Below are 24,553 nucleotides of genomic sequence, written 5' to 3' on the forward strand. Positions count from 1 at the left end.
GAATATCATTCGGTCATAGGAATATCGCAAAATCCTTCGACTTCGACATTCGAAGTTGAAGGATTTTACTTCGACGGTTGAATATTGAGGGTTAATTAACCCTCAATATTCGACCCTAGGTAAATGTGCCCCTTAGTGTTGATCAAACGTGGGTAAAAACACAACTACTTTCTCCAATGTCCTGACTTTCAGTTTTTCACGCCCAACATTCCGGATGGAAATATTTGTGGATTTATGGCTACAACCTATGATTGCCTAAGCCAATCCCAGTTACTCCATGTCCTTGCCGGCCTCAAAGCTCCAGAGGGGTATTAGAGATACAAATAAAAGAGTAAAAAGCGACAGGCCATGAGTTTTTGGAACAGTTTACCTATGTAGCCCTGCATTCCATTTACTACAGGTATGGGACATGTTATCCAGAATGCTGGGCACTTGGAGTTTTCTAGATAACAGATCTTTCTGTAGTTTGGATCTCCATAGCTTAAGTCTACTGGAAAATCATGTAAATATGAAATAAACCCAAGGGTTTTACCTCCAATAAGGATTAATTATATGTTGGGATCAAGTACAAGGTCCTGTTTTATTATTACAGAGAAAAAGGAAATCATTTTTAAAAATTGTGTGGATAAAATGGAGTCATGGGAGACGTCCTTTATGTAATTAAGAGCTTTCTGGATAAAGGGTTTCCAGATATCGGATCCCATACCTATATAAGTATTCAAAAACAGACAATCCAAAAGTGGCAGGACTCTATATAACAATATGATTGTGTTTAATATCCGTTCAGTTCCTACATCAGCTGCTGAGTTACAATCCCAGGCCGGCTCACCTGAGGTATGATATTAAGTTTACTTCTCAAATCATGGAGTCCGATCGTCGCTATGTCAATCCCATCAATAGTGATCTTGCCTCCTGCGCCTTCGACTATTCGGAACAAGCAGTTTGTCAGGGTGGATTTACCAGCTCCAGTCCTTCCAACAATCCCCAGCTAAAGATGATATAAGCAAAGTACAGAAGAGAATGGGAGTGTAAAGACAATATCTCTACTAACTACTTTGTTTCAGCTTTTCATTTGTTTCCATCACACAGTTGTATGGACACATGGCAGTATACATTGGCACTTGTTTCTTTTTGCCTTTCCTATCCTCATGTTTTCCGTTGTGATCTAAAGCACAATTCATTCTTCTTTCAATGACAGAAAGTCATCGGCCCCTCCATTCTGTCCCACTATCTGTCAGCTATAAGGGAGAGGCCAGGTAACCAAACAGTGACATTGCACTGCAATTACATTTACAGAAACCAAAGAAAAATGATTGCCATGGGGAAATAATTAAATCGAAACAAATCCCCAATCGTGACTTTCTGTTATAAATAACTGTTCACGTTTAACAGTAGCGTGTGTGAATGTCACCTGCTGGTTGCTCTTTGCTAGAAAGCCATTCTAATTCTAGGCCTGGGGATTCGTTAGGGAGCCTTATGTTTGACATTTACCTTCTCTGTAGCATGCAGCCGGAAAGTTATATCCTGAAGGGCAAGCTCATGATCTTCCCTATACCGCGCCTTGTAATTAGCAAATTCTATCACTCCTTTGTCCGGCCAACAAGCAGGTGGTCTCTTGCCCATGATCCAGGGAGCCTGTAATGTAAAATTATATATATATATATATATATATATATATATATATATATATATATATATATATATATATATATATATATATATATATATATATTGTCGTATAAAATATTACTGTTATCAATGTCGGCGGTGAATAATTAAGTAGAAAAGTCTGCTCCTGCTGCATTGGTTTACAGTAAAATGAATCTCAATTAAATATTACTGCCTTGTGGGCAGCGTGCTTATTGGCTCAGCCCTGGGAGAAGGCAGTCTTTCTACAAATCAGAGGGAGGCATACATGCCCCTATATACAGTAAGGGGTTATTTACTAAACTCCGAATGCAAGTTTAGTATAAAATCAGTCTTTTAAAAAATCACGAATTTTTCGGAATTATTAAACCCAGAGGATGGAAAAGTCCAAATTAGAAAATCCGGCATCTCAGACCTGTCAAGGTTGCATATAAATCAATGGGAGAAGTCCCAATGATTTTTTTGATGTGCGCTGGGTTTTGTGCAAAAAAGCATACAAAATCTGAGTTTTTGGATGAAAAACCTGAAAAAATCATGAAAATCAGATTTTTTCCTGCAAAGCAAATTTTCGGGAAAATTTAATAATAAATATGCGTAAAAACCAAGCGGATTTGATCAGAGTTTGTAGCTGAAAATGTTGAGATAAAATCGGACTTTGATAAATAGCCCCCTAAGTGTTTCTACTAGGCTTCTAAACTGGTTTTATGGTGTTGTATCCACAAGGAAGATAAACTATATATCAAGCCAGTGAGCACATGTCTGTTTCTTCTAGTTAAACACTGATCTAGGTCATATATGTAGTATGTACATATAGGAACCATGAATGTCCTGTAAATTATATCCTAATAAACGCTGCTCAGTGATGTCATCGGTTATAATCAGAGCTTAGTGATGTCATTTCTGTCACATGACTCATTAAAACTTGTGTATTATAATAAACAAAGTACCCCCGTTGCAAAATATGAGGATATTAGTAGTCACCTACGAGTTCCGTGACCTGTATAAAAACTCTTTTATATGGTCATTGAACTCCTCTGTAACTTATAATATCCTTATATTTTACAAGAGGTGGTACTTTATTCACTATATATCTATGTATATTTATGTAGTGCTGTATATGCAGAACTGCACAATACAACAGAGTAATAGTTCAAACAGGGGGACAAACATTAACAAAAATAAACAGAGTAACAGATAAATATAAAGGTATGGGACCTATTATCCAAAATGCTCTGGACTTGGGGTTTTCTGTATAAGGAGTCTTTCTGTAATTTGGATCTCCATAGCTTAAGCCTGCTTAAAATTAATTTAAACATTAAATAAACCCAATAGGCTGGTTAAGGATTAATTATATCTTAGTTGGGATCAAGTACAAGCTACTGTTTTATTATTACAGAGAAATTATTTGATTAAAATGGAGTCTATGAGAGACGGCCTTCCCGTAATTCAGATCTTTCTGGATAACAGGTTTCCAAATAGCGGATCCTATACCTATACACAGCAACAAAGATTAAGTGGGCATGTTAAGAGACACAGGAGAAAGGAAGTACATGTCTGTATAGTTTAAAGTCAGGGTTGACTATAGTAGTTCTTGGCCACGCAACTGTGCATATTAAGCCCCAACGGGCACTGGAGTGTAAGAGTGAATGCCACGTTTGCAGCCTGACATTTTTCAGCATATAGTGCTATAATGCACCATTAAAGTCTGCTCCATCTGCAGAATGATTGACTTCAAATAGTGTGGCTTGGAAATCTGCCAGCGATGCCTCAAATACCATTCAACTGTACATGGAATATGCTGTTTGGGCATCTCTAAACACCTGAATTAGAGAGGGTACAGAGAAGGGCAACTAAGCTGGTAAAAGGTATTGAAAATCTTAGCTATGAGGAAAGACTGGCCAAATTGGGGATGTTCACGCTGGAGAAGAGGCGCTTAAGGGGTGATATGATAACTATGTATAAATATATAAGGGGATCATATAATAATCTCTCTAATACTTTATTTACCAGTAGGGCTTTTCAGCTGACACAAGGTCACCCATTCCGATTAGAAGAAAAGAGGTTCCGCCTAAATACTTGGAAGGATTTTTTACAGTGAGAGCTGTGAAGATGTGGAATTCTCTCCCTGAATCAGTTGTACTGGCTGATACATTAGATAGCTTTAAGAAGGGGTTGGATGGTGTTTAGCAAGTGAGGGAATACAGGGTTATGGAAGATAGCTCATAGTACAAGTTGATCCAGGGACTAGTCCCATTGACATCTTGGAGTCAGGAAGGATTTTTTTCCCATCTCTGAAGCAAATTGGATTGGCTTCCGATTGTTTTGTTTTTTTTTTTGCCTTCCTCTGGATCAACTGGCAGTTTAAAATAGAGTTCAAAGGTTGAACTTGATGGACGTGTGTCTTTTTTCAACCAAACTTACTATGTTACTATGTTACCTCCCACAATCTATACCTTCAAACTAATACATTTTTACTATTCCCATGACCTTTAATCAGACACCAGATCCCACAAACGTTACCTCTTTCTCCATTTCTTCATATTCACAAATCCTTTCGATAGCAACGCCGTTGGTTTCTATTTCACATGCCTTGCGAACCCAGAAATTTAAAGTCTGGGTGATCTGAGAAAAAAAAATAAGTCATTTTCATAAATGCGGATTATTTCAGTGATTCCAAACAAAAACACCAAAACCCTTGTCAACAGTAGTAATGGCCAAATGTATTCGCCAGGTGCGAATTCGCAGCGTCAGAATTGTCGAAAATTATTTTGACGCTGGAGTCAAAATTATGATTTTGCAAATTTTTCGCAGTTTTGGAAATTTATATTATTTAATGTTTATGTGATTTTCTAGTAGACTTAAGGTATGACAATCCAAACTATGGAAAGATCCCTTATCCGGAAAAACCCAGGTCCCGCGCATTCTAGATAACATGTCCCATACCTGTATGTGGATAATCTAGCAGGTTATACTGGGCGCATTAGAAATCAGTTTCAGAAAGAGTTGGTCATCAGCACAACATACAACAACAGTAGAAAGTGATGAAATATGGAGATTTGTACTAACTGTAAGCAAGACGTACAGCTGCAAAAATCACGTTATGACTGCAGGTGCTGCATACCAGAAATTGAAACGGTCAAAGGGGTGGTTCACCTTTAAATGAACTTTTAGTACCGTATATACTCGAGTATAAGCCGTCCCGAGTATAAGCCGAGGTACCTAATTTTACCTCCAAAAACTGGGAAAGCTTATTGACTCGAGTATAAGCCGAGGGTGAGAAATGCAGCAGTTTCTGGTAAGTTTCAATCAAAAAATTGAGGGTTTCTGCTCCCATCGGAGGTGCCGGCGTCTCGTTTTTGGATGCCGGCGACCATTCTTGGACGCTGGCGAATATTCTTGGAGACTGTTCTTGGACGCCGGCGACTATTCTTGGACGCCGGCGACTATTCTTGGACGCCGGCGACTATTCTTAGACGCCGGCGACCGTTTTTGCGCTTGACCAGAGTATAAGCCGAGGTAGAGTTTTTCAGCATATTTTGGGGGCTGAAAAACTCGCTTATACTCGAGAATATACGGTAAGTTATAAAATGGCTAATTTTAAGCAACTGTTAAATTGGCCTTCATTGTTTCTTTTTTGTAGTTTTTGAATGATTTGCCTTGTTCTCCTGACTCTTTCTAGTTTTCATATGGGGGTCACTGACCCCATCTAAAAAAACAAATGCTCTGTAAGGCTACAAATGTATTGTTATTGTTACTTTTTATTACTCATCTCCCGATTCGGGCCTCTCCTGTTTATATTCAAGTCTTTTATCCAAATAGGGGGGGACAGGGGGACCCGGTTCATGGGGTCTGCTTGTAGAAATTCCTGCTCCATGCCAGCTCTCAGGTAGGAGAGCGGGCAGCAATTTATTAACAAGCGGGCAGAGCGTGTGCAGGTGAAGGGAAGGAGGCTGTTAGGGTTTGCTACTCTGCGCCAGGCCCCTTATAAGATCTTTTTTTGCAAGGGGGAGTCTTCTGAATAAGAAAGAGAAATAACTCTAAAACCACAAATAATAAAAAAGGAAAACCAACTGCAAGTTGTCTCCGAATATCACGCTCTATGTCATACTAACAGTTGATTTAAAGGTGACAAGCCCTAATGGCAGAATTGCAGTAAGGGTCTTGATAATTACAGATTCATAAGTATGAGAAACCGAATACTCACATTTAGTGCGTATGTGATTGATAATCCCACTACGCCTGAATTCATTTTATCACCAGCCTGAACGGCAAATAACGCTGCAAAGAAAACCATCAAACTTCCAAGAAATTCCAGCCTCACAGCAAGCCACCTGTAAAGGAAGCAAAAATATATAGTCATGCAAACACATGTCCGACTGTTCTATATAGAGGGTTCTCTTAAATATACAGTAGATAGAAACCCAGAAGGCTGTTTTTGGACCTGGCCTCATTTTTAGTCAACCTGAAGGTTCCATGACAAATACACTTGTAGTTGGAGTCCTGCCTATAATTATACCAGCTGAAAACTTCATGTTTCCAAACATTGCAAAGGAGGAAGCAACAATATATTGTAAAACAGATCTTTCCTCCATGACAGATGTAGGTTACCTGTTGGATATGACATTATTGTAGTAGCAAACCAGGTTTTCATTCATCACGTCTTTGTTCTGATTGATGAACCTCTCCTGGTGTCCATACGCTCTGATAGTTGGTGCCCCCATCAAGGTTTCCCCAAAGTGGGAGATGACAGGGGAGCGAGAGGCACCATCAAGTCTTCTGATTTGCCGGGAACTAGAGATATAGTATCGCTGAGGTCAGGAAAGCAGAAAGGTCAGAATTAGGACGATGTTCACGTGACATGACGAGGTACTGGTGAGACACGTTTTGCACTATTCTGTGGATTATTGATATCGCTGGTGTAGGGCAAAGTGTCCAGGTCATAACACCTTCCAGAACCTTGTCTTTTCACAGCAAATTGATGATGTTTATTCTACTCTGCGATTGGTTTCTGTGTGATTTACAGGGTACTACATGCATGGACCATGATTTCAGCAGATGTAAGAACTAGTGATGTGCGGGTCGGGATTACCCTGACCCACACCCGACCCTAACCCGCCCTACCTTAGCCAGCGCTTGCCCGCATCAGACTTCTGGGTTGCTTTTATAGACCCGCGTCGACTATGGGCCGCCGATGACGTCACAAAAGGGGCGGGCGAGCAGGCGCAGCGTCTCTAAAAGACTAACCCGGAAGTCGGAAAGCTGGCATTTGACGATGGCAGCGGGGAGACCAGGAGAAGGGCCTGGTTGGCCGAACCCGCCCGACCCGCAGGTAAGCCCGTGGGTATCGGCCCGGCCCACACATCACTAGTAAGAACCCTAAGTAACAGCCTCATACTTGGCTCTGTTTAAGACAGGGGTACCAAAACTGTGGGACTGGCTCCCTCAGGGGCTTGAAGCAGCGGCAAAGAAGCTCAGCCTACACAGAAGTTATCTCAAAATATTTGGGATAAATGTCTATTTGCTCTCCTAGATACATGTGTGTGGAATCCATTTTGAAGATCAGTTAGGGGAAGATTTAGGATGAACATGTATTTGTTGTGTATGATATTCTTGAAATTGTGGATACAGCTTTGTCTCTAAACTAATGGGGGGCTCTGAGCAAAATGTGGACCTCCGGGGAAGAATTGAACTGGAAAAGTCCAACAACCAACGGTTTAAGGGAAGAGACGTGAAAAATTAAATTTTTATAGAGTGCATACTCTTATGTGTATGTTTAGCTTTTAACTTGGCAGCCAAAGGATTTATAGTGAATTATAATATTCAGTTATGATATTCAACACTTAAAGGGGTGGTTCTTCTTTCTCACCTTTCTATTCAGCCCCTCTCCTATTTATATTCCAGTCTCTTATTCAAATCAATGCATGTTTGGACCCTAGCAACCAAACTGCTGAAATTGCAAACTGGAGAGCTGCTGAATAAAAAGCGAAATAACCACATCTAATTAAAAAATGAAAACCAATTGCAAATAGTCTCAGAATGTCACTCTCTACATCTAACTCAACCCATTTAAGCTGGCCACACATGTCAATTTGGTCAACATCTTTCTATATACTGTATGGCCCCGTTTCTAAATGGACACGTTGAAAATTATTATTATTACCATCATTATGATCACTCTATAGTCTTCGTTCGCCAAAGAGGATATGGCTGATATTTGCCTCACAGCATGAGAACTACACATAATACTTATTAGTTCAAAGACGTGACTTGCTCTATGTGGCTTACTTGGATAAGCAGGTACAGGAATCCAAGAGGAACAACTGCAAGTATGAAAAGTGGAGTTGCGCACACAATTACAATGATGGTTCCAAGGACATCCAGCATGCAGTTCAACCAGGTGCGCAAGTAGTAATGGAAACGCTCGTCTATCACATACACATCCTGAAAAATAAGTCATTCATATGTTAATGATGGTTTTGAAAGAAAAAAATCTACAGTTGGAACACTAGGGGTCTATTTACTAAAACTCAAATTGATCTAGTTTTTTTATTAAAACAAACTCAACCTAACTCCCATCCACGTTTTTAACTCATTTATCAGATAATCAGCTCAAAAAAGTTGGATCGGGAAAAGACTCGACAAAATCAAGTGAAAATTTGAATCACTTGATTTTTTTCTGATTTGAAGCCCAAATCTTTTATGAGTTTTCAGATTATCAGATGCAGCCCAGAGCAGATGACAACATCTTCAAATTGTAAAAGGGACATCTGCCATTGACATGACCTCGACAGGTTTGAGATGGAGTATTATCGGATTTGGATTTTTAGCTTTGGGGTATGGGTATAAGACCTGTTATCCAGAATGCTCAGGACCTGGGGTTTTTTGGATAATATATCATTCTGTAATTTGGATCTTATTACTTTAAGTCTACTAAAAAATCAAGTAAACATTAAATAAACCCAATAGCCTGGTTTTGCTTCCAATAAGGATTAATTATATCTTAGTTTGGATCAAATACAATATACTGTTTTATTATTACAGAGGAAAATTAAATCTTTTTTCAACATTTTTGATTATTATGGAGTCTATAGGAGAAGGCATTTTTTGTAATTCGGAGCTTTCTGGATTTGTTTCCGGATAACGGATCCCATACTTGTATAATAGTATAACGTTTTTTTTCCCCACTAAAAATTCGAGTTTTTTTGGCAACCAGAAAAAAATGGAGGTTTAATAAATGGGCCCCTCAATAGAGTATCACACATAATTTTCATGCTTGATAAAGAGTCCTGTGTGACTCGAAACGTCGCATTATTTTGTCTACTGCAAATGAGCCAATAAATCACAAAGAAAATTTACTAAAACAGCGTGTCAGTGTGCTGCGGTCTGTTGGAGATTACATAATTTTCATGAATCTGCCAGCTTGGTGTTCATTCTAAGCAAGATAGCAACATACACTTATTGGCTTATGTTCATGGTCTATTCAGCCATTCAGCCAGGTGGTGCAAATAAAGACTACCGTGTGATACCAGTTTGAAAGAGACTACAGTTTCTTTGTGACTTGAAGGATATCCATGTGGTCTAAGCCTTGGTGCACTATGTTTCTCAGTTTCACTAGTGAAATTCTCAGTTATAATCCTCAATCCCTCAAAGGGCTTTATGTGGTGGGAAGTGGCACCTCAGCGGTACTAAAATATTCTATATAGCCACATTTCTTACCTTGGTGAATCTGTTAAGGACTTGTCCCATTGGTGTGGTTTCAAAGAACTGAAGGGGAAGGTGCAAAATATTGTCCAGCATTTGGTTGTGCAATGACCGCGATGCACAAATCGTTCCTCGAGTGACCACATAGGCGCCATAACATACCAAAACGCCTAGTGAAGTTGTAATAGAAATGAATTGACGTACCAGGAGTATAAAATGTTTCTCAAACAAATAATATTTGCATGGAAATAACAGCATTGTTCACTTTAACGAGAAACAAACACTGATATACCCAGGGGCGTAACTACAGAGTAATATTGGTAAAACAAGTCAACCTCTAAACCTCTGAAAATAACTTGTAATATCTAGTTACACCACTGGATATACCTGCCTGAAGGATAAAGGTGGCCATAGATTCAAAGATCCGCTCGTTTGGTGTCATCGCCAAACGAGCGGATCTTTCCCCGATATGCCATTAACGGCATGGCTATTTCGGGGGTAATTCAAACGTTCGGCCGTATGGTTGAGCGATCGAATTACGATACGCCAAGGGGCTCCGACGGGTCAGTCGATAAAAATCAAACCTTCACGATCGATATTGTGGCGAGATATTGATCGGGAAGCCCCCATACACGGGCAGATAAGCTGTCAAATTGGTCTATGACCGATATCGGCAGCTTTATCTGCCCGTGTATGGCCACCTTAACTTTGCCATTAGTAGAGAACTGGTGAACACTACATTATGTCGATAAAATCAGTAGTCCGCCATGAAAGCAGGGATATGTTTATATCATGGTTGCAAAGCTCTTCAGGGTGCCCTGAACCAAGATATTCTGAGTGATTTACAAATAGAGCGGAAAAATTAAAAAAAAGTATTTTCCCAGAATTTACTTTGGTGCCCAAATGCAAAACTCTTTGCTCTCTTGCAGGGCGGCCATTTGAAATCACAGGGTCCCATACAACAAAAATTTGCTCTCTCAATTGAATTGAGTTCTCGATTGGCGTTTTTCTGCAAAACCTTCCAAAGCAGGCTGTTCCCCTCTTCAAATGGTTTAGGGGACCTCTGCCACTGACTTCTACAGAACCTCTATAGGTTTTAAGTGGTGTGGTTTCGAACTATTTTCATGGCCAGGGTATAATACATCTTGAATATTTGAGGTTTTTTTTAAAGGTTTATTTTTAACCCGAACATGTGAGTTTCGAGCAAATCTCGAATTTTCAAGGAAAAAACTATTTGAACCTTAATAAATCTGGCCCTTGGTGTTGCAATAAATGGGATAAGCTCCCCAACTGCATACAGTAACTAGAGTGTGTGTGTGGCTCTGTATATTTTACAGTTTCAAGTTAGTTGCACCCATATCTACAGACTGTATAAAATCAAACATCATACATGCTTACCTTGCACAAATCCCAGAAGCCCATAGACCCCCAGTCTGTTGTTCCTGAGCTCTGTCCATTCACTCAATTCCTTTGTATCCTTGGCCTCCGTTGACCATCGGCTGAGCCACACGTTTTGTCCTACTGCCAATACATTCTGGCCAACATAGGCAATGACAGTAAACCATACCCAGTACCATCCAAATGCATGCAGGTACTTCATGACAACAGACATTTTCATCTACAAATAAAACAGAAGATAAAAAAAGCAATATGGTGAATCACTTGAGAAGCCGCACAGTCTTAGATCAGGATACTAATTATACAGTACAGGTTGGTCCCATATCCAGTGACTGAGCCTCACGATATTTGCAATTTATCTAGTTTATTCTTCTCTTATTCTAACACTTGGGGATTATAGTAGATTTTAGGGGCATTTTATTTTCATTGCTGTTATGATAAACACTGAGCATATGTAAATAACAGCTAATAACTTACATTTCCAGTGGCAACTTTCTCTTTCTTCATGCTTGGGAGCTTTGATACTTCTGTTAATGTCCTGGTAAAATATTAGAATAAGTGGTATATATGGAATACATCTTTAGGGGTAGATGCTAGAAGATAGTTAAAGAGCTACATATTGAATGTATTTGGAGTTAATGTACCCACATTAAAAGGGTTGTTCACAATTAAGTTAACTTTTAGTTAGGGATGCACCAAATCCAGTATTTTGGATTCTGCCGAACCCCCGAATCCTTCGGGTAAAGATTCAGCCGAATACTTAAACGAATACTAATTTGCATATGCAAATTAGGGTGGGAAGAGGAAAACATTTTTTACTTCCTTGTTTTGTGACAAAAAGTCACGCGATTTCCCTCCCCTTCCCTAATTTGCATATGCAAATTAGGGATTCAGTTTGGCCGGGCAGAAGCATTAGGCCGAATACTGCTGAAAAAGGCAGAATCCTGGCCAAATCCCAAACCAAATCCTGGATTCGGTGCATCCCTACTTTTAGTATGATGTAGAGAGTGATATTCTCAGACAATTTGCATTTGGTTTTTATTTTTATTATTTGGGGTTTTTGAGTTATTTAGCTTTTTATTCAGCAGCTCTCAAGTTCAGCAATCTGGCTGCTAGGATCCAAATTACCCTAGCAACCATGCATTGATTTGAATAAGAGACTGGAATATGAATAGGAGAGGGGCTGAATAGAAAGGCAAGTAGTAAAAAGTAAGAATAACAATACATTTGTAGCCTTACAGAGCATTTGCTTTATATATGGGGTCAGTTGCCCCCATCTGAAAGCTGGAAAGTGTCAAAAGAAAAAGGTAAATAATTTAAAAACTATAAAAAAAAAAGGAAAAGAAAATGAAGGCCAGTTGAAAAGTTGTGAAAATCTATTATGAGGTAGTAGCAGCACTCCCTTTAAAGGAGAACTAAACCCTAAAAATGAACATGTCTAAGTTTCAGCTTGTCAATAGCAGCAATGATCCAGGACTTGAAACTTGTCACAGGGGGTCACCATCTTGGAAAGTGTCTGTGACACTCACATGCTCAGTGGGCTCTGAGCAGCTGTTGAGAAGCTAAGCTTAGGGGTCGTCACTAATTATCCAGCAGAAAATGAGGTTGGTCTGTAATATAAGCTGATGCTACAGGGCTGATTATTAAATTCTGATGCTAATTGCACTGGTTTCTGTGCTGCCATGTAGTAATTATCTGTATTAATTACTAATCAGCCTTATACTGTGACATTTCTATTCTATGTTTACTGTATATTGACATGAGCTCATTCAGTTTGGCTTTTGTAAAGAAAAAAAAGGTGCATAAACATTTATTTTAGTAGCATTTCTTAAAGACTCACACCTGTGTGTTTATATAAGCATTTTAACTCTGATCTTTTACAGGCATTCACATCTGAGAATGTACATGTGAAATGTATGGGCCGGAGAACCAGTTAATGTGTTTGTTCCTTGCAGAGATATGTAAGAGTTAATACTGCATGAAGTCTAGGTCGGCTCCAGCATTTAATCATCGACTGCATCCTTATTCGTAGCCCAATAACCTACCTGTCCTTTTTAATAAATCCGTCTTCATATTGTGACTTAGTTCTCGGAAGAGCTCCAGGGTCTCTGAAGGCACCGGCTGCACAAAGGCCAGAAAATCTCTCAGTCAGTAGTAGTACATGTAATGTGAATTTAATATATTTCATCCACAGTGCACAGTCAATAAAGTAAACTTACTGTCTTGCAGCTCTCCAGTTTGAAAAGCAGAAAAAGCAGGAAATAAATATGTCATTGAAAACCAAAGTGACTCGGTCAGTTGCATGTTAAAGATACAAAAAGTCACCCTCTCTTTTAAAATGCACTGCAAGTAGTGATGATTCTGAGCAGAGATCACTCCTACTCTTGATATATTCTGTACGCTGCTGCAAGTTGGTTGGAATGGAGCTGTTTGAGAGCCAAGTGCAAGTGGATGTCACACACTGGTGGATTATTGGCTCATACAACACTTTTGCCACTGGAGCACAAGCAATTAGGCCACGCATGTAATTCACTTAATTGGAAAGATCTGACCATTCAGTCTCAAGGCTGGATTAAGAGAGAAGTAATAATATTTGCGCTCAGAGCTAATGATGAGCTAAAAATTAGCGAAACTGTGGAAAAACTTGCGAAGCACTTACATTTCGGGAAACGCGTCAAAGTCAATGGGCGTTTTTACACGCAACAAATTTTTACGCGCGCCACAATTTATCACGCTCCAAATGCATTAAACTCAATGGGCGTTTTTTCTTATGGTGATTTTTTTATCCTAATGCATTAAAGTCAATGGGCGTTTTTTCTTATGGTGATTTTTTTTATCCTAATGCATTAAAGTCAATGGGCGTTTTTTCTTATGGCGACCTTTTTATCCTAATGTATTAGGGTAAGGTCACACTGGGCGTTTCGGGGAGATTTAGTCACCTGGCGACTAATCACCTCGTCTTTGCGGTGACCAATCTCCCCTAACGCCTTCCCTCACTCTTGCGTTGGCTAAAATGAAAAATCGCCGGCCCTAAGCACACGCGGCAATTCATTTTCCGAAGTTGCCTCACGAGGAGACTTCGGGAAATTCATCGGTGCGTGTGCTTAGTGCTGGCGATTCTTCATTTTAGCCAACGCAAAACTAAGGGACCACGTTCGGGGATATTGGTCGCCGCAAAGAAAAGGCAATTAGTCGCCAGGTGACCAAATCTCCCCGAAACGCCCAGTGTGACCTTACCCTTAAAGTCAATGGGCGTTTTTTCTTATGGTGATCCTTTTTGTCCTAATGCATTAAAGTCAATGGGTGTTTTTTCTTATGGGCGTTTTTTTCTCCAAATGCATTAAAGTCAATGGGAGTTTTTTCTAATGGGTGTTTTTTCTCCAAATGCATTAAATTATGGGCATGTCCATGGCAAATTTTTGCCGCAGTTTCGCAAAAAATTTGCACGCGGTCCAATTCGTAATTTTGCCACGAATCCATGGCTGGCAAATAAATTCGCTCATCGCTAGAGCTGAATCATTTATTATGGAAGCAGGTTCCCTTCTGCTCCATTACCTAATGACTTTGCAGCTTCCAACGTAGGTCAATAGTCTGATGGTTCAAGCCCATCTCAAAATATAAGGACACAATGGTCCGTCCGTTATCCTGCCCTCATTTTATTGCAGCTTACATTCAGCATCTGACAATCACATCATTGGCAAAGCAAATAGCTTAAATCTGTATTGTCCATTATAGTGTAAGGAACCGTCGCTATTGCAGACAAACTCATTGAGATCTGACTCTTGGCCTGTAGGTTGACTGACTGGATTAGAATGTATGAGAATAAAAGGACTACCTGTGTCAGATAGATTCTCGCTTTCTGTTCCCTTGTTGAAAGTCTGAATCATATCTGCAAAGTTCTGACGTTTGGACATGAGCTCTCGATATGTTCCAATTTGAGCTGCTCTGCCTTCTTCCATCACGATGATAAGATCTGTCTGAGGAAGGACCGTCAGGCTGTGGGTCACCAGGATTCTTGTCTGCAAACAACAGAAACAAATCTAGTCAGTTCTCTGGGTATTAAGTAGCACCATCGTTTTAATCAGTTGCAATTGATATGGCCACAATGGTTGCACCCAAGGGTTTGCTATCAGCGTTGGACTGGGTTATGCAAGGCCCACTGGGGCTACTACTCCAGGGGCGACGACACCTCCTCAGGTTCCCCCGCTGCTTGCTAGCAGACCCACCCACTGTCAGCCCCTATCCCCCTTCTCCCAAGCCCACCTTATACTTACTTTGCTGCAGTTGTGGGAGGGAGGGCAGCAAGAGAGCGACAATATTGTAGGTGGGGATTGGGTCTGGGTCGTGGGGCCAGGGCCCATTGGGTTTTTTCCCAGAGTTTCTGAATAGTGTGATAAATCTACCGCACTCCTGCAGTTTACTTCTACTGCACTGTTGGTGCTGGCCTTCCGTTGACCCGGCAAGGTTCCTTAGCAACATCGAATTTTGTTAATGGATCTGCACACACAGGATTATCTGCAGTTGGGGAGCTTGCCCCTTTATTATATTACTAACAGTATTCTGTTGGTAAGGGGCAAGCTCCCCACCTGCAGATAATCGTGTGTGTGTGCGTATCGGTTAACAAAATTTACTGTTTTTTCCCAGCATCCCACTGGCCCAGTCGAACCCTGTCTGTCATAGTCAGAGGTAATCCAGAGTATAATCTAGGCAGTGAATGCTACACCAGAAGAACCAGATCTCCACTAACAGTAGATACTAGAGTTTAGTTGTGTCTAGTCCATTGCAACTCACTGACTGATACTTCAACATGAGGTATGAAGGGAAAACATTGGGAAAAGCCAGATTGGTTAGAACTACAGCAATGTTTTTGGCTCTTTGCTGGTATTAGCTCCCTGTTGTTATCAATAAAATTCAGCTCAAGAATTTCCATTGTTGTGATAAAATTCTTCATTCAGTGCTGTGATGTAGCAGAGATTCTGTAACAGTACCTTATTTTTTAATAATCCATTGGGTCCAATGAGTTTATCGAACAAGTGCTTTCCAACATGGACGTCGACTGCCGAAAGAGGGTCATCCAGTAACAAGATGTCGGCATTGCTGTAAACGGCTCTCGCCAAGCTAACTCTCTGCTTCTGCCCACCACTTAGGTTTACACCCTATGTTCAAATAAAATGTAAGTTATAATATTATTGCTACTGTACCTATGTGATCAATGCTATCTAACTGCAGCAACCAATAAGGCTATAGATTCATTTGCTGTCACATATCTCAAGGGGAAGGTCACAAACGTAAGGAGCTGTAGGCATGTTTGTGGTGACAATGGCTCTTGGTACGGATGCACCAAATTCACTATTTTGGGATTCATTCGAATCACGAATACTTCATGAAGATTCAGTGAATCCCGAACCGAATCTGAACTCTAATTTACATATTGGCCAGGAAGGCCAAAGAGAACTGTGACTGTTTGTGTTTTGAAAAGTCGTGATTTTAAGTATTTGGACTTAGTTCGACAAAGAGCTTGGATTCAGATGAACTCTACTGAAAAAGCTCGAGGCAAATTCTGGATTGCACAATAAAGCCGTGATTGTTGAAATAATTCAGGATTTGGGGATCTAAGTCCCCTATAGCCAATTATATAAATAAATAAAAAGTATTAGATTTGGCTTTGGATACTACTAGGGAGAAGATTACAATTTGTCTCACCCTTTCTCCAATTTCGGTATGATCCGCATTCGGCAGCAGCTCCAGATCAGGGAGCAAAGCGCAGGCTTCCAGGACCCGTTCATAGTGCTGCTTATTGAATGCCAACCCGAAGAGGATATTTTCTTGAAACCTAGCATTCTGTATCCACGCTTGCTGGGAAACATAGGCAACGGTACCCTAAATACAGATACAGGAACATGTCAGCCCTTAATGAATATCAGTATATTATTCATAATAGCAGTTAGCACTTTAGTACACAGGATATGGGGTGAATGGATACTTAGTGACTAATACAGTTTGGAGATACAGCTGGCAATAAAGGGCCCAGTCACCCTCATGTATTCCACCTGTGCTCATAAACTTACCTTTCTTTGAACCTTTCCATCAAGTGTGTTCATTTCCCCCAGGATGGCAGAAAGCAGTGACGATTTTCCAGAGCCAACTTGCCCTACGACAGCAACTAACGATCCTTCTGGAATCTTAAAGTTCAAACTGGGGAGGAAAAAGTGAGCATCAACTTTACCTTCTTGCCTCGCAGGGCTTCAAACCAACTCAACATTACACATAATTTCATATATTATATCATTTATATAATTATATATAAATTCCAACACTTAAAAAGTGCATACATTCTATAACTTTACTGAAGAAGGGACATGCGCCAGAAACGTTGCAACTTAATAAAAAAGAAAAGTTGCCAGAAAAGTTGCAACTTAATAAAAGTTAGCGGCTGGTCCCCCGTGGAACAGCTGTGTGCCAAGATTTATCTTAACCCTGTTAAGATGTATTATAGTGCATTATTATAGTGCATTATTATAGTGCATTATTATAGTGTATTATTATAGTGCATTAGTATAGTGCATTATTATAGTGCATTATTATAGTGTATTATTATAGTGCATTATTATAGTGTATTATTATAGTGCATTATTATAGTGTATTATTATAGTGCATTATTATAGTGTATTGTTATAGTGCATTATTATAGTACATAATTATAGTGTATTATTATAGTGCATTATTATAGTGTCTTATTATAGTGCATTGTTATAGTGTATTATTATAGTGCATTATTACAGTGCATTATTATAGTGTATTATTATAGTGCATTATTATAGTGTATTATTATAGTGCATTATTACAGTGCATTATTACAGTGCATTATTACAGTGCATTATTACAGAGCATTATTATAGTGCATTATTATAGTGCATTATTATAGTACATTATTATAGTGTATTATTACAGTGTATTATTATTATAGTGCATTATTATAGTGCATTATTATAGTGCATTATTATAGTGCATTATTATAGTGCATTATTATAGTGTATTATTATAGTGCATTATTATAGTGCATTATTATAGTGCATTATTATAGTGCATTATTATAGTGCATTATTATAGTGTATTATTATAGTGCATTATTATAGTGTATTATTATTATAGTGTATTATTATTATAGTGCATTATTATAGTGCATTATTATAGTGTATTACTATAGTGCATTATTATAGTGCATTAATATAGTGTATTAGTATAGTGTATTATTATAGTGCATTATTATAGTGTATTATTATTATAGTGCATTATTATAGTGCATTATTATAGTGTATTATTATTATAGTGCATTATTATAGTGCATTATTATAGTGCATTACTATAGTGTATTATTATAGTGTATTATTATTATTATAGTGTATAATTATTATAGTGCATTATTATAGTGCATTAGTATAGTGCATTAGTATAGTGCATTAGTATAGTGCATTAGTATAGTGCATTACTATAGTGTATTATTATAGTGTATTGTTGCTCAGCCTAAACAGGAAGCTATTCCTATCAGTAGAAGATAGGCTGTGCCATGTTGTACAGAGCTTAAAGCACTATTAAACTCTGCTCCACCTCTATGTAGAGCATAAAGCATAATATGCTGCATATAAATATCTTACTCTTTCAAGATGGAAGGTCCTGTTTTATCCCACTGAAAAGATGCACCGGAAAATCCCACAGCATGGCCTATAAAAGGAAGAACAAAAGTAGATAAGAATATCTCCAATTAACACATTATGGCAATGTAACAATGTAACAGCAAGCGGTCACTTACTTCCGCTATATTTGGTTTCAATGTTTTCTGTGTTGATTTCTTCGCCGCAGAAAAAGTTCTCTAAACGGCCGAGAGACACTCTGGTCTATAAAACATTCATTCATTCAAAGTCATTTTGTCTTGAATAAACAACCCCCAAACTTAATGCCTCAATTTACAATCTTAAAGGAACAGTTCAGTGTAAAAATAAAAACTGGTAAATAAAAAAAAAAATTCTAATATAGTTATTCAAAAATGTAATGTATAAAGGCTGGAGTGGCTGGATGTCTAACATAATAGCCAGAACACTACTTCCTGCCTTTCAGCTCTCTAACTCTGAGTTAGTCAGCGACTTGAAGGGGAGCCACATGGGACATAACTGTTCAGTGAGTTCAGCATTCAGCTCAGATTCAAAAGCAACAGATATGACCCATGTGCCCCTCCTCAAGTCACGGATTGGTTACTGCCTGGTGGAAAGCAAGAGAGCTGCAAAGCAGGAAGTAGTGTTCTGGCTATTATATGAGACATCCAGTCACTCCAGCCTTTATACATTGCCTTTTTGGCTAACTAACTATATTAGAAACATTTTTTATTTTGCACAGCCTATCTATTTACCCAGTTTTTATTTTTACACTGAACTGTTCCTTTAAACCACAGGCTTTGGGGTCATATGGTGCTATGAGCATGTTTAGTTTTCTCGAGTAACCCACCCACAGCAGCCAGTGGGCAGTTACATTTTAATGATCCCGTTCAATTAGAACTGTGCATTTCTTGCCCATTGTAAACCATAAACCCAATAATGGGCCTTATTAGATGGGAAAAACTACTCTGAAATTGGTACAAGAGAGAGATGCTTTCCATACACTTCAACAGGAAACCAAACAGTAACACATTTTTATGACCTCTAGGACTGGTTTTATTATGAGTATATGGTATATAATACACAAAAGCCATAATTATCCTGTAAATTATATCCTTATAAACGAGTAATACAAATAATGGTCGGCTGGTCCCTCACTCCAGCAGTATCAGGGCTCCATCAAACAGAGTCTGTGGCACCGTCCAAGCCACACAATAACCAAGGTGCAAGCAAAGTTCACTCTGGAGAGCCAATTCAATTCAATGTGACTGTGACTGAATAAAATACATTGAATTGAATTGGCTCTCCAGAGTGAACTTTGCTTGTATCCTTATAAACGGTGAGTTCTGATGTCATCAGTTATAAACGGTGAGTTCTGATGTCATTTCTGTCACATGACTCACTAAAACTTGTGTATTATAATAAATAAAGTACCCCCAGTTGTAAAATATGAGGATATTAGAAGTTACCTCGGAGTTCCATGACCTGTATAAAAACACTCGGCCTTCGGCCTCGTACTTTTATTTGGTCATGAAACTCCTCAGTAACTTATAATATCCTAATATTTTACAGGAGGGGGTACTTTATTCACTAATTATGGCGCATGACAGAGGGATGCCTTTGAAAAGTAAATTGGCAATTATTTTTTCCCCTGTCTGGTGTATTTTTTTCCTAAAAGAAATTTAGCATTTTGATTCATGGGGGGGAGGGTGTCTAACATATTGGACGGGAGAAGGCTTACAATAAACGTCAAAGTGCTTGGCTAATATTAGAACATTTTAGGAAATACAATTGTGATTTAAAAAGAAAAAACTGGGTTTTTTTCAGCTGTTCTTGGAGCAAAGCACACTGACCTGCACTACGGAGGAGATCACCATGGGTAAATCAAAGAGCGGCAGTCGCAAGATATTAAATAGAGATATGGTCGTAAAGACTTTGGATGCCGTCAGGACATTTGAATCATCCAATAAAAAGTACACTCCAAAGGAAGCCATGGAAACCTAAAGTATTACAAAAAAACAGGTTTAGAGCGCAGGATTGATATTTTTTTTGAGTGTAACATTTTTGGGAAGGTTGGGAACTGCAGCTCCCTTCGTTATTATGTACATTATCAGCGCTAACACGGAATGATACCTGTGCCAGAAGCAGAAGAATACCTCCCATTTATGCTACGCTACTGACCCTTTGCTAATATATTTAATACCCCTTGAAGTAATCCTGTGCCAAGCAGATCAAAAGTGACGAGCCACCAATGCAATGAAGAAAAAACCCTTAAATGTCTACAAGGTGACAGACCATTCCACTACAGGACAAGTTCTAAGTCTAACACACATTTATGTCTAAAGCCAGCATGCTTTCTTATATAAACATCTTTCTTTAGAGTTTTATCTGAGCATTGTCGGTGAGAGGCTGGGGCAAGCTCACCAGGAATGGAATGCAAGTTAAGGTCAGCATAGAGAAGGTGGTCAGGTAGCCTGAGGATTTCAATACGTCCATTTCACTCTCTCGAATATCAGCCACTTTCCTCTGGTACGAAGGCTCCCACGCATACAGTTTTAATATCTGTGAACACAGTAGTTATAAATAACATCAAAATCAGCCACAATTTACATGGAGACATCTGTGGTCTTAGTGCTTGGTGACAACCACAACACTGTTTCAGCTAAAACAACATGGGGAGGACATGAGCTTCAACTTTGAGAATTTAATATTATTCCATCTTCCCTTCTGTTCTACAGCTTCAGAGGCCTTTGAGAAAAATGATCTAAAACACAAGACAGTTCCAGCTCATTTTGATCTCTGTTTAGGGAAATGGAGATGCAGATCCTAGACAATGAATACTGTATATTTAGCTCTTCCAACTCAAACAATTGTTCTATCAATTTGTAACTGCCCTTAAGCACATTTACCTATAAGACTGTAAGCTTCATTTACAAAGGGCAGAGAAGCAGAATAGGTGTAGCCGCCATTTTTTTTGCACATTTGCAGCATAATGGAGTAAGCCTGTGTATTCCCCACGAATATGGTGTTGCCAGCATTCTGAAGAGGCAGCACTGTATTCATGATCACGTTCTTTACAGGCAGAACTGTATTCATGACCACATTCTGTAGAGGCAGCACTATATTCATGATCACATTCTGTAGAGGCAGCACTGTATTCATGACCGATTCTGTAGAGGCAGCACTGTATTCATGACCGATTCTGTAGAGGCAGCACTGTATTCATGACCGATTCTGTAAAGGCAGCACTATATTCATGATCGCATTCTGAAGAGGCAGAACTGTATTCATGACCACATTCTATAGAAGCAGCACTGAATTCATGATCACATTCTGTAGAGGCAGCACTGTATTCATGACTGATTCTGTAGAGGCAGCACTATATTCATGATCGCATTCTGAAGAGGCAGAACTGTATTCATGACCGCATTCTATAGAGGCAGCGCTGAATTCATGATCACATTCTGTAGAGGCAGCACTGTATTCATAATCGCATTCTGCAGAGGCAGCACTGCATTCATGATCATATTCTGAAGAGGCTGAACTGTATTCATGAGCGCATTCTGTAGAGGTAGCACTGTATTCATGATCGCATTCTGTAGAGGCAGCACACTATTCACAATTGCATTCTGTAGAGGCAGCATTATATTCATGGGCGGCATGTAGAGGGAGGCTGGATTCTGAACCAAACACAAGGTAGAGAGCGCAGTACTGCCTGTGCCACAAGTCCAAAATATATGAGCACAGAAGGGTAAGATTTTGTGCCCCTAAGCTACCAATCAGGTGAAGTTGTTAGCTGCTGTCTGCTGTGGGTTACTAGAACTGGATAAAAATTTGCACCAATTTATTCTCCTCCCCCTAATCCACTATTTTGATTATTTCTATAGGCTAATAATGCACTGCACTACTAACCAGTTATTATAACAAACCATAGAATTTACCTTTATTCCGTGTAAGATCTCATTCAGAAGCTTGATGCGTTGGTCTTTACTCCTCAAATGACTTTTCTGTATAAGAAAAAAAAACTTTCAGTATTTTGGTTCCAATCAAAAATAATCTAAATTTTTTTGTTCTCCCCTAAATCTTTCAGACCATAGTGCAAGTGAAAACTGCTCATATGTTACGTGTATTGAAGACATTCAGGAAGGTATTACTTTCTCACCTTGAGCTGTTTCACTTTGGAAGCGACATATGCGTTTATTGGAATGACCAGAATGAGCACGGCCACACCGGCAAGAACCGAAGCCCCCAACTCCTGCCACAGGAACACGACAGCCATCAGAATCTGGAACGGCGCCGACCAAAGAAGATTGAGGTTCACCGCCAGGTCCGAGAGTTGCTGAGCATCTGACGACATCAGGTTGACCATTTCCCCTGTTGTGAATTTCTTCCGAGATGAGTATGCCAATTGCAACGCCTGTAATCACCGGGAACATTCTCATTTGTGTTCATGGATCAGAGACATGTTTTAAAAAGGGGACTATCATTATACCAATGACCACAAGGTGGCCCTGTACAAAACAAAGGTACAGCTTTGTCCTGCAGAGTTTCTATAAGACTTTGATGCAAAGTGAAGCCCTCTGAAAACATTACTTGTCTCATGCCATACACATAGCACTGCCTAAATACCAAACATTTGAGTTTTAATTCTCCCATAAGGCATCATGGGCGGAGACATGCAAATCACTCCTTTATGTCCCTTTGGACAACTATGCATCCAGAACCAAGTAAATACCTTCTGCTTTCAGAAGGCTTCATGTTGCATGTAATTGCTTGTGAAGGGCTTTTTGGCTCATTATAAGACTTTGAGAAATAGAACTTGAATTCTAAACCAGTGCTCTCCAACTGGTTGTTCCTGATGCTATTTGAGCTTTGTGCTATTCTGTTTTGAACCTGTTTGATTCCTTTTGTGACCCCTGCCTGGCTTTTGACTATTCTGAGGGGACTGGAGGAGGACTCTCCCATGTGACTTATAGGGGAGAATGTGGTTATAGGGGATCTATATACCTGTGGGGTTTTAATTCATTAGACCCCCTCCAAACAGTTTGGTCTTTTTATATTATAAAATAGCACATCTAGGTCTGTGGCTTTAACAAAAGGTTTCCTATTTCCCACTGTGAGTCACAGTAACACGTGTGCACTTGAAACTTATATGTGATTATGTGATTGTGACACACTGGTGAACTCACTGACACATACACAGCCCTGAGCCGTATACCAGATTAGACTTCATTTAAAGGGGTTGTTCACCTTCCAAGCACGTTTGCAGTTCAGTTGTTTTCAGATTGTTCACCAGAAATAAAGATTTTTTTCAGTTACTTCCTGTTTTTAATTTTTTTTTCTGTTTTTCCAAAATCTAAATTTAATCTGGCAGCTCAGTAATTCAGGCGCAGACTCTAAACGGTTACAATTTTGCAACTTTTAGTTGATCCATTTCTCAGCAGCATCTCTGGAATATTTAGCAACTATTGTATCAATTCTAATGGCTGCCTGTAATGAAACTCAGGAATTCTGCTCAGCAGGGACAAAGATAAGAAATGGATCAACTAAATGTATCAATTTAGAACAGCTTACAGGGTCGGCGACCCCCCCCCCCTTACCAGAGCTGCTTTAGAAAGGTGAAAAATAAGACTTACACTTCAATATTAGAAAATAGAAAGTAATTGGAAAAAGTCTTTATTTCTGGTGAACAATCTGAAACCAACTGAACTGAAAAAAACTGTTGGAAGGTGAGCAACCCCTTTAGCTGATTATATGCTTTCAGGAATTTTTAAATTTTCTTGTGTCCAAATACGCTTTTTGCACTTCCGTATAGTTGTGGTAAATGCCATAGTGTCTGTCCTGGCTCTTCCACCGAATCATGCAAAGGTGACGACAGGGAACTATGGAACTGTCGCAACTCTACATATTCCATGGCTTCCTCGTTAGGAAGGGAACAAAAGAATCATGTGCTAATGCAGTTTTGACTTGCCTTCGAAGTGACTCAGACTCAGTCCCCTCCTCTGCAGGGCTGTCTATAGGTCCGGCTTTGCCCTAAGCAACAGAACTCATCTCTCCGCCCTTCTTCCATGGTTGGAGCAAGCATAAATGGCCTGTGGGCCGACCCCCTAAAGCTGACCCTCTAGGCACAGGCCCTCAGGTGCCAATATGGTACATAC

At 39.4% G+C, this 24,553-nt stretch overlaps 1 protein-coding gene across 2 annotated transcripts in view; it reads right to left on the minus strand.

The window, feature by feature from the left end:
• Window positions 1-24,553, minus strand: part of abcc13.L — a 59,019-nt gene that overhangs the window by 18,287 nt on the left and 16,179 nt on the right. Inside the window, exons 6-26 of one of the 2 annotated variants that reach the window (XM_041581613.1) lie at window positions 22,558-22,812; window positions 22,337-22,402; window positions 20,820-20,957; window positions 20,249-20,395; window positions 18,557-18,641; window positions 18,402-18,468; window positions 16,815-16,941; window positions 16,450-16,626; window positions 15,735-15,902; window positions 14,582-14,765; window positions 12,966-12,977; window positions 12,792-12,867; window positions 11,224-11,284; window positions 10,747-10,966; window positions 9,364-9,518; window positions 7,933-8,088; window positions 6,256-6,455; window positions 5,852-5,978; window positions 4,168-4,269; window positions 1,492-1,635; window positions 830-988 (exon numbers count right to left, since the gene is read on the minus strand). In XM_041581613.1, coding sequence (XP_041437547.1) covers window positions 830-988; window positions 1,492-1,635; window positions 4,168-4,269; window positions 5,852-5,978; window positions 6,256-6,455; window positions 7,933-8,088; window positions 9,364-9,518; window positions 10,747-10,966; window positions 11,224-11,284; window positions 12,792-12,867; window positions 12,966-12,977; window positions 14,582-14,765; window positions 15,735-15,902; window positions 16,450-16,626; window positions 16,815-16,941; window positions 18,402-18,468; window positions 18,557-18,641; window positions 20,249-20,395; window positions 20,820-20,957; window positions 22,337-22,402; window positions 22,558-22,812 — 2,826 coding nt within the window. The remainder of the gene's footprint in view (window positions 1-829; window positions 989-1,491; window positions 1,636-4,167; window positions 4,270-5,851; window positions 5,979-6,255; window positions 6,456-7,932; window positions 8,089-9,363; window positions 9,519-10,746; window positions 10,967-11,223; window positions 11,285-12,791; window positions 12,868-12,965; window positions 12,978-14,581; window positions 14,766-15,734; window positions 15,903-16,449; window positions 16,627-16,814; window positions 16,942-18,401; window positions 18,469-18,556; window positions 18,642-20,248; window positions 20,396-20,819; window positions 20,958-22,336; window positions 22,403-22,557; window positions 22,813-24,553) is intronic. The other variant, XM_018245996.2, reaches the window with a different exon arrangement.

The sequence above is a fragment of the Xenopus laevis genome, chromosome 2L (assembly GCF_017654675.1).
Source record: "Xenopus laevis strain J_2021 chromosome 2L, Xenopus_laevis_v10.1, whole genome shotgun sequence".
In the NCBI taxonomy this organism is placed as follows: Eukaryota; Metazoa; Chordata; class Amphibia; order Anura; family Pipidae; genus Xenopus; species Xenopus laevis.